The sequence below is a fragment of the Clupea harengus genome, chromosome 25 (assembly GCF_900700415.2).
Source record: "Clupea harengus chromosome 25, Ch_v2.0.2, whole genome shotgun sequence".
Taxonomy (NCBI): Eukaryota; Metazoa; Chordata; class Actinopteri; order Clupeiformes; family Clupeidae; genus Clupea; species Clupea harengus.
This window is the reverse complement of record NC_045176.1, coordinates 1,867,199-1,877,623: the sequence shown is the minus strand read 5'-3', so window position 1 is coordinate 1,877,623 and position 10,425 is coordinate 1,867,199. Positions and strand designations below refer to the sequence as shown.

At 44.8% G+C, this 10,425-nt stretch overlaps 2 protein-coding genes across 4 annotated transcripts in view; both read right to left on the bottom strand.

Annotated features, from left to right (window-relative positions):
* The window catches only part of LOC116219621 (zinc finger protein 875-like), a 6,062-nt gene extending 289 nt beyond the window's left edge, over positions 1-5,773 (bottom strand). The window contains exons 1-5 of one of the 2 annotated variants that reach the window (XM_031563216.2): positions 5,394-5,773; positions 4,783-4,916; positions 2,959-3,037; positions 2,710-2,771; positions 1-2,467 (exon numbers count right to left, since the gene is read on the bottom strand). The exon at positions 1-2,467 is cut by the window's left edge and continues 289 nt beyond it. In XM_031563216.2, the coding sequence (XP_031419076.1) occupies positions 1,778-2,467; positions 2,710-2,771; positions 2,959-3,037; positions 4,783-4,916; positions 5,394-5,613 (1,185 nt within the window). In that variant the 5' untranslated portion in view covers positions 5,614-5,773 and the 3' untranslated portion in view covers positions 1-1,777. The remainder of the gene's footprint in view (positions 2,468-2,709; positions 2,772-2,958; positions 3,038-4,782; positions 4,917-5,393) is intronic. The other variant, XM_031563217.2, reaches the window with a different exon arrangement.
* Positions 5,774-7,429: 1,656 nt separating this feature from the next.
* LOC105903817 (zinc finger protein 853-like) lies at positions 7,430-10,253 on the bottom strand. 2 transcript variants are annotated; one of them, XM_031563214.2, is made up of 5 exons: positions 9,853-10,253; positions 9,280-9,410; positions 9,103-9,181; positions 8,632-8,693; positions 7,430-8,457 (listed from the first exon to the last, which is right to left on the bottom strand). In XM_031563214.2, exons 1-5 carry the CDS (start codon positions 10,070-10,072, stop codon positions 7,756-7,758), a joined length of 1,194 nt encoding a protein of 397 aa, XP_031419074.1. In that variant the 5' UTR covers positions 10,073-10,253; the 3' UTR covers positions 7,430-7,755. The 2 variants fall into 2 exon arrangements, with proteins under 2 accessions (XP_031419074.1, XP_031419075.1); XM_031563215.2 differs by having other exon boundaries at positions 9,103-9,178.
* Positions 10,254-10,425: the final 172 nt, after the last annotated feature.

Here is a 10,425-nt window from a genome sequence, read left to right as displayed (position 1 = left end):
AGCATTATTTCTAGTGCCAAAAGATTGGTGGAGACTCAGTCTGAGTATGGTCAGTCAAGAATTGAGCTTTATTCTTGCAGTGATGCGCATCAAGGCAGATAAACAGAGGTTTCACTCAAAGGCCTCGCCTATGTCTCATCTGGCCCGTCGTTGAAAACAGTCCAGTTTAAGTACCCTACATAGCATAAGGGGTATGTATCAGTCTGCTACTTTTGTAGACGGGAAACTCCACAACATTTGTTCACAGGGGAAATAGTTTAAGGGATCCAGCTGTGAGCAAATGTATCAGAGGCCAACACGTATGCCAACACACCAACACACATAACACATTGTTTTAGGAGATGTCTGCCTCCTCACTATTCGAAGGTGTAATTGACTATCAGACAGCGGACGGTCACTTAAAAGAGATTGAGAGAAATAGTTACTCCTGGGCAACAGGTTTTATCTGGGACAAGTGAACCCAACGGTGTCCAGTCCCTACAGAAAGGAAGCAAGATGTTTTAGTTACATAATTATCACATGAGGTCCTTTTTCATCCAGATTCCAGTGGCCCTTGAATGCCAAACCTTTTTGAGCATTTCTTTTTGTTCCTTCACGATCAATTCCGCACCCTTGGATCATTTGGTAAAGTCAGATTTCTTTCAAAAAGTAGTTCAGCCGGGCTTAGACCTGTTCTGGGAGAGCACATTCTGCAGTCATCATCTTATTGAGGTATTCATTAGTAGTAAGATAAGCCCTTTCCAAATCCTGCAGACGGATTAACTCTGCACGAGAGAATGCTGCCATCTGTTGTGTTGATTGTTTTGACTTTCAACTTTTGTCACTCTGACGCTCCACCCCCTTTTTGATCTAAGTTTATTTCCTGTAATTTAAATAACAGAGCACTCACACTCACGCTCACACACACACACACACACACACACACACACACACACACACACACACTTACAAGGAGTTAGATGTGCCAGTGTGTCATAGAATTTAGCTAAATCCACCCTTACGGGCAGTCAGGTCTCCAGCCGCTGTGGTGAAGATACAGCTCTTCTATACTGGTGCTCAAGTGTAAGGTGAATGTATGTGTAAGCACTGTGTGTATAGATATTGACAGGACCATCAGATTGTAAAGCAATTCTGAAATGGTTGCTATACTAGCCTCAGCTCTCTGTCCCCAGTCTTTTACCTAAGGTCCTCATCTGCTGATATCTCTCATTTATGTTTTAAGCAGCTGTATCAATTCAAATTCTTTTCAGATTTCAGCTTTCCTGACTCCCCACACTAGCTGAAACCCATCTTTTATCATCTGATTTTGAATTCTGTCATGCTTTTTAACATCTCCAATTGTTGCCATAGCAATCTGGACGCTCAAAGGAACCTGACTGGCCATTGCAAAGGACTGGTCTCCACAATTTAACTTAAACAATTCACAAAAATGAAATTAAAACAATTTCTAAATTCAAGTTTAAAGCCAAAGATCCTTTTTCAAACACCCGTTGTGACCACAAGCACTTTGATTCTCTTGGGATTAATATCTGAACTGCAAATCCACCCCATGGAGCAAATTATTATTATTAACTCTGATCCTTAATTCAGATTTTTTAACTCCTTCAACGTCTATTCCTTTCGTTCCTTTTAACTCTTTATCCAAATACGACTTACCAAAAGACCAAATACTACAAGTCAAGGCACTGAAAAACACACCCTCATCAACGAGTACAAAATTAGAATAAGAACCCATTTTAGTGCAGTTTTTGACACCCCTGCACTCAGACACTGATTTTTAAAACTCCTTGGTTCTTTGAGGGCCGTGCGTGTCCCGTGGCTGATGATGATGCTGCTGCTGCTGGGCCTGGAGCCTGGCGCTCTGCTCCCTGAAGTGAGAGTGCATGTGTCTCTTCAGGTGGTGCATGAGCGTGTAGTCCTTGCCGCACTCGGAGCAGCTGTACGGCCGCAGGCCGCTGTGGAGCCTCTCGTGCGTCTTCAGGCTGCTCTTTTGCGTGAAGTGCATGCCACAGATTCCGCAGGCGTACGGCCGCTCGCCCGTGTGCGTCCGCATGTGCTTGACGAGTTCAGAGGGCGCCTGCAGCTGCTTGTTGCACACCGGGCAGATGATGGGCTTCTTCCCCGTGCGCCTCCCCTGAGGCGGCGCGACATATATATTGGTCCCCAGGAACGCGCTGACTGCCTCTGCGCTGGTTCCAGGCAGCGGGGGTGGGGTGTGGGACGTGTCCGGAGGGGCATGGTGCTCGGGGCTGATGGGGTTGGAGTGGAAGTAGTCGATGGCCAGCTCGATCCTGGGGAGGAGCGGTGGGAAGCTGTCGTCCGCGTTGCCTTCGTTTTTGTTGTTGAGGTTCCAGTGCTGGGACCCGTGCTGGTCCACTGCACAGCTCTGGGCCTGGTTCTCCTCAGTGGAACCACCCTGGGACACCTGCTCCACCTTCAGCCTGAGATCACCAAACTCCACAGGCTCCTGCGGGTGGAGGGGGAAACTGTGAGGACTCTGATGGTGGATTGGGTCTGAGGTTGTGTGTGTGTTTCTCTGGTGTGTGTTTAGGTTACATATTAGTCTTAGAAATGAGTTTGAACTGTGTGTGTGTGTATGTGTGAAAGTTGTATTTTTGAAATTAGTGTTTATACAAGGTATACGTGTGTGTGTGTGTGGTGTGTGTGTGGTGTGTGTGTGTGTGTGTGTGTGTGTGTGTGTGTCTTCACCTGAGAGAGCTGCTGGCTGACTCCGGCGTTCCCAGCAACAGTGATGTCATACCTCACAGACTCTGCAACAGCATGTCAACAGCTTCAGCACTTTAGATCAAAAACAAGATCCTCCAAAGGGATCATCAGTTGGACATTTAAAGATTTTGATTATTTTATCTTGTGTTTTACTCAAATTTGGATACGTTTAATCGATCAATGTGTGTTCACTGTTTCTACATGTGTGTGTGTTTGTATGTGTGTATCCACCTGCTTCTTGGTTCCAAAGATCATCTCCAGGTCTCTCTTCTTTGATGCGCACGAGGCATGGGTTCTCTCTGAAAGACTGCTGGAAGAGAGCAGGGATTTATAATCAACACTATTGCCTCCACAGCCATCACTGGACTAAACCCTGGACTACTCCTCCACCTTAGGAGCAACCACTGCACTGCAGCTTCTGCTGGGTATGTGTCCCTCTGACAGACCTGTCACAGGATTCCCCATCACAGGATTCCCCATCACAGGATTCCCTATCACAGGATTCCCCATCACAGGATTCCCCATCACAGGATTCCCCATCACAGGATTCCCCATCACAGGATTCCCCATCACAGGATTCCCCATCACAGGATTCCCCATCACAGGATTCCCCATCACAGGATTCCCCATCACAGGATTTCCCATTCCCATCACAGGATTCCCCATCACAGGATTCCCCATCACAGGATTCCCGTCACAGGATTCCCCATCACAGGATTCCCCATCACAGGATTCCCATCACAGGATTCCCCATCACAGGATTCCCGTCACAGGATTCCCCGTCACAGGGTTCCCGTCACAGGATTCCCCATCACAGGATTCCCCATCACAGGATTCCCATCACAGGATTCCCCATCACAGGATTCCCGTCACAGGATTCCCCATCACAGGGGTTCCCATCACACACCAGTGCCTAAGCGCTCTAGAGGGAGACGTCTGTATCTCCATAGATGGAGTTTCATTAGAATGACGTACGTCTCCGATGACTGATGGCCTTATGATACAGGACAGTGGTGTGCACCTGTTCATTTACATTTAGTCATTTAGCAGACGCTTTTATCCAAAGCGACGTACAAGGGAGAGAATATTCAAGCTACGAGCAATAGAACCTGGTGTAACAATAAATAAATACTACTTTACATAAGAAATATAACAAAATGAAATAAAAAAGAAAGAAAGAAGTGCAGAAATGTAACTGCTGTAATTGCAAGTTACTAGTCGAAGTGCCAGTTAGGACGGGAAGTGCTCTCTGAAGAGTTGGGTCTTCAAAAGCTTCTTAAAGGTAGAGAGGGACGCCCCTGCTCTGGTAGTGCTGGGTAGTTCATTCCACCAACGTGGAACTACAAATGAGAATAGTCTGGACTGCCGTACTTGCACAGACGGCAGTGCCAAACGACGCTCACTAGAAGAGCGCAGCATCCTGGGTGTAACATTTGCCCTTACAAGAGCATTTAGGTAGGTGGGAGCAGAACCATCAAGCACTCTGTAGGCAAGCATAAGTGACTTGAACTTAATGCGAGCAGCTACAGAGAGTCAAGAGTGTTGAAGCTGGACTATGTGAGGGAGGGCAGTGAAGATGGAGCTGCAGAGTCAAGAGTGTTGAAGCTGGACTATGTGTTTGGGAGGATAGTGAAGATGGGGCTGTGGAGTTGAGTGTTGAAGCTGGACTATGTGTTTGGGAGGGCAGTGAAGATGAGGCTGTCGAGTTGAGTGTTGAAGGTGGACTATGTGTTTAAGAGGGCAGTGAAGATTGGGCTGTCGAGTTGAGTGTTGAAGGTGGACTATGTGTTTAAGAGGGCAGTGAAGATGGGGCTGTATAGTTGAGTGTTGAAGGTGGACTATGTGTTTAAGAGGGCAGTGAAGATGGGGCTGTAGAGTTGACTCCAGCTTACCCTCTGCCTCTGTGTTTTCTTTCTTTATTTCTCCATCAGAGATGAAGACGGAGTGGTGCCCATTTAACATTACACAACACAGAGAGAGACAGAGAGAGAGAGAGAGAGAGAGAGAGAGAGAGAGAGAGAGGGGATGTGGTACACCTTGCACACTTCTACAGACCTGGTGCTCACTGGTGAGCTGCTGTTGGGGGCAGATACCCTCTGTCACTTCCTCTCCGCCTCTGAATGAACTCGTCCAGTCCTCTAACCCATGATGATGATTTGTGGGGGGAGGGCAGTTGGAAGGGGGTAGGCCTAAGAGACAAATAATGTGTGAAAGGGGAATTATTCAGGCCTACTAGGCTCATACTAATGACAGTAGCACATTTGGTTTCACAGACACAGGCTTCTTTCTTACTAGTTACTCTGACAACAGCTAACTCTGGGCTCATTTTAGTGCCTCGACTTTACACACGCGCCCAAACTTGAAGACACGGAAGTCATGAAGTCTCGCTTGTACGTAATCTATTCAGAAAAAAATTAACACCAAAAAGAAATAATGCGCCTAAGATGCGGTCTCCTCTGAGACACCTTTGAAGTTGTACTAATTATAACTAAAATTACCTAACATAACATTGGTGACTGTTCCTGAGGTTTTGATTGGAAATGTCTCAGCCTACGATGGTTTGCTATTGTAACCAAAGGCTTTCTCGTCAAATGACAAGCCAACATGTAACTATGTTTGCATATCGGTGTTTGGTAACGTTAAAGGTAGGTTAGCCAAAGGTGTACCTGTTTCAAGTCGCATTCGAACACATGTAAGCTGCTCTTGTACTTCCTGTAATTTCCTTTTCAGTGCTTCTTTTTCGTTTTGATTTTGGGAAATCTCAAGGCGCAATACCGTGTAACTGTCGTCAAAAAGTTTGATTATTTCTGAAATAGCTGCCTTTGCCAAGAGCTCCATTATAGAAGCCAACTGCGTCTGTAAATTGCTAACAGTAACGTTAGTCATTTTATATGCTGGGTACTGTCCTAAACAGCCACAAAGTCACACCACAAAACTCAAGGATTTTTAACGAATAATTCCCCACAAAAGAAAAGAAATTGTGCCAGTGATCATGGACAGTAAAACATCCTTTTAACATCACATTGACCGGAATCTGCAAGATACCCTGCTGACGCATGAGACTCGACCGCCATCTACAGGATGGGCGGATAAATAATGAATCAAAGTAATTTCTAATTGTCAAGATGAGTTACAATTTTACGTATTGATACATTTATTGTCAGAAAACAGAATTGTGGATTAACCTTGAAGTATTCTTTCTACTTTTGTGGCAGAGCTCTCAGCTGTTCGCTGTTGTTTTGTGAAGAGGAAGTATTTCCTCTTGTATGTCACATTCATTTGTGACTTGTTTTAGTTTCTCCAACTCCTGGAGTTTTCTTCATACTTCAAACATATTTATACAACTGATGGAGGTAGGGTCCACAGCACTATTAATACACACATATTAAACACTAATATTCATATTAAACACTAAAATTCATATGCAACACTAATACTCATCACACAGCACTAATAATACACACATATTAAACACTAATACTCATATTAAACACTAATATTTATATGAAACACTAATACTCATCACACAGCACTATTAATACATACATATTTATATATATATAAATACTTTTAATTTAATTTAAATCTCTACTGGTGATATTAAGGGGTTAGATTAAATATATCTCTATAATTATAATTTTTTTTGCACTATATCTGAGTTATGTTTCTTTGATGTCTATTTTTATGTGCATGTAATTTCTTTGTGCATATTATGTATTTGCTGTAAAGCACTTTGAGCTGCATTCTTTTGCATGAAAGGTGCTATATAAATAAAGTTTTATTATTTATTATTATTATATTCAAAATGAATTCTCACATTCGAGTGATCACCTGGTTATGTGCAAAGCTGTGGAGCCCTGGCCTGACTATGCTGTCATCATAAATCTCCTTCCCAACAGCAGACCATAAATCCCTGCCGCAGTCACACTCTAAAAGCACACACACACACACACACAGACACACACACACACACACACACACACACATACAGACACACACCGACACACACACACACACACACACTAAAAGCATATCTCCATCCATTCTATTCTCTTGTAGTTATGACATCTTTATAAATATATAGTTCCTATTGAGTAGGATGTTTGAATTAGTTCTTGGCATTTTAAAAGTAAATAGGATATTAAGCGTACGGTCTGTTGTCCTATTGGTTTATTCACTGCCTGAGAAGACAGTTAGAAGACTGTAATCAAGTGGGGTGACAAAGAGAAATACATGTTTTATTTCAGTATTAAAAGATACAAACAGATTTCTCACATACAAGACCTGAGTCAGAGATGCACCTTCCCAATACAGCAGTGACACTCCTATGGCATTCATGAGGACACAAGTGTGTGTGTGTGTGATGTGTAGGTGTGTGTGTGTGTGTGTGTGTGTAGTAACACTCCTATGGGGAGGACTCAAGTATGTGTGTGTGTGGTTGTGTAGGTGTGTGTGTGTGGAGACGTGTAGGTGTGTGTGTGTGTGGAGACGTGTAGACGTGTGTGTGTGTGTGTGTGTGTATGTGTGTGTGTGGTAATACTCCTATGGCATTCATGAAGACAAAAGTGTGTATGTGTGTGTGTGTGTGTGTGTGTGGAGATGTGTAGGTGTGTGTGTGTGTGGAGACGTGTAGACGTGTGTGTGTAGGTGTGTGTGTGTGTGTGTGGACATGTGTAGGTGTGTGTGTGTGTGTGTGGACATGTGTAGGGGTGTGTGTGTGTGTGTGTGCAGTAATATTTCTATGGCATTCATGAGGACACAATTATCAGCAGATTAAGACTATACATGCAGGGAATAAATAACAACGAGCAGCTGACTGATGAACAGCTGCTGCTAACAACCGTTACGACAAAACTTTTACATTCAGAATGTTTATTCATTTCATTCCTTTTAACTCTTTATCCAAATATGACTTACCAAAAGACCAAACACTACAAAAGGCACTGAAAAACACACCATCATCAATGAGTACAACATTTCAATACCTTTGATAAGAATCTATTTTAGTGCCGTTTTTGACACTGATTTTTAAAACTCCTTAGTTCTTTGAGGGCCGTGCGTGTCCCGTGGCTGCTGATGATGCTGCTGCTGCTGCTGCTGGGCCTGGGGCCTGGCGCTCTGCTCCCTGAAGTGAGAGTGCATGTGTCTCTTCAGGTGGTGCATGAGCGTGTAGTCCTTGCCGCACTCTGAGCAGCTGTACGGCCGCAGGCCGCTGTGGAGCCTCTCGTGCGTCTTCAGGCTGCTCTTTAGCGTGAAGTGCATGCCACAGATTCCGCAGGCGTACGGCCGCTCGCCCGTGTGCGTCCGCATGTGCTTGACGAGTTCAGAAGGCGCCTGCAGCTGCTTGTTGCACACCGGGCAGATGACGGGCTTCTTCCCCGTGCGCCTCCCCTGAGGCGGCGCAACATATATATTAGTCCCCAGGAAAGCGCTGACCGCCTCTGCGCTGGTTCCAGGCAGCGGGGGTGGGGTGTGGGACGTGTCCGGAGGGGCATGGTGCTCGGGGCTGATGGGGTTGGAGTGGAAGTAGCCGATGGCTAGCTCGAACCTGGGGAGGAGTGGTGGGAAGCTGTCGTCCGCGTTGCCTTCCTCTTCGGTGATGAGGTTCCACTGCTGGTCCACTGCACAGCTCTGGGCCTGGTCCTCCTCCGTGGAACCACCCTGGGACACCTGCTCCACCTGGGACACCTGCTCCACCTTCAGCCTGAGATCACCAAACTCCACAGGCTCCTGCGGGTGGAGGGGGAAACTGTGAGGACTGTGAGGTTTCTTTGGAGTTTGTTTAGGTCCCATATTAGTCTTAGGACTGAGTTTGAACTGTGTGTGTGTGTGTGTGTGAAAGTTGTATTTTTGAAATGAGTGTTTTTGCAAGGTGTGTGTGTGTGTGTGTGTGTGTGTCCTCACCTGAGAGAGCTGCTGGCTGACTCCGGCGTTCCCAGCAACAGTGATGTCATACCTCACAGACTCTGCAACAGCATGTCAACAGCTTCAGCACTTTAGATCAAAAACAAGATCCTCCAAAGGGATCATCAGTTGGACATTTCAAGATTTTGATTATTTTATCTTATGTTTTACTAAAATTTGGATAAGTTAAAAAAAAAAAATGTTAATGATTTATTTATGGTCTTTTTAGCCTTTATTTGGATAGGACAGTGAAGTATTTTGGACAGGAAGTGAGCAGGAGTGAAGAGGTGGGGAGAGGATCAGGAAACGACAGCAGGCCGGAATCGAACCTGTGTCCCCGCGGGCATTGTAGCCCGTAAACGGGGGGCTTATTGGCTCACGCCACAGTGCCCACCGAATTTGGATAAGTTTTATCAATCAATGTGTGTTCATTGTTTCTACATGTGTGTGTGTTTGTATGTGTATATCCACCTGCTTCTTGGTTCCAAAGATCATCTCCAGGTCTCTCTTCTTTGATGCGCACGAGGCATGGGTTCTCTCTGAAAGACTGCTGGAAGAGAGCAGGGATCTATAATCAACACTATTGCCTCCACAGCCATCACTGGACTAAACCCTGGACTACTTAGGACCGTGCACACTTTTACAGACCTGGTGCTCACTGGTGAGCTGCTGTTCAGGGCAGATACCCTCTGTCACCGCCTCTCCGCCTCTGAATGAACTTGTCCAGTCCTCTAACCCATGATGATTTGTGGGGGGAGGGCAGTTGGAAGGGGGTAGGCCTAAGAGAAAAATAATGTGTGAAAAGAGAATTCTTCAGGCCTACTAGGCTACTACTAATGAAAGCAGCACATCTGGATTCTCAGACCCAGTCTTCTTTCTTAATAGTAACTCCGACTCCAGCTGACTCTAGTGCCTCAACTTTACACACGCCCTCAAACTTGAAGACACGGAAGTCATAAAGTCACAAAAATAAATAATGCGCCTAAGATACGGGCTCCTCTGAAACGTCTTGAAGTTGCACTAATAATAACTAAAATGACCTAACATAATAACATTGGTGACTGTTCCTGAGGTTTTGATTGGGAATCATTTACTTTACAGCAGCCTACAATGGTTTGCTATTGTAACCAAAGGCTTTGTCGTCAAATGACAAGCCAACATGTAACTATGTTTGCATATCGGTGTTTGGTAACGTTAAAGGTAGGTTAGCCAAAGGTGTACCTGATTCAAGTCGCATTCGCACGCATGTAAGCTGCTCTTGTACTTCCTGTAATTTCCTTTTCAGTGCTTCTTTTTCGTTTTGATTTTGGGAAATCTCAAGGCGCAATACCGTGTAACTGTCGTCAAAAACTTTGATTATTTCTGAAATAGCTGCCTTTGTCAAGAGCTCCATTATAGAAGCCAACTGCGTCTGTAAATTGCTAACGGTAACGTAAGTCATTTTAGATGCTGGGTACTGTCCAAAACAGCCACAAAGTCACACTACAAAACACCAGGATTTTAAACCAAGAATTCCCCCAAAAAGAAAATAAATTGTGCCAGTGATCATGGACAGTAAAACATCCTTTTAGCATCACATTGACCGGAATCCGCAAGATACCCTGCTGACGCATGAGTCTCGACTGCCATCTACAGGATGGGCGGAGAACTAATGAATCAAAGGAAGATGAAAGTCAAGATGATTTACAATTTTACGTCTTGATACATTTATTTTCAGAAAACATAATTTTGTGGCAGAACAGAGGAGGATTTGCTGTTCGCTGTTGTTTTGTGAAGATTATTTTGTGACTTGTT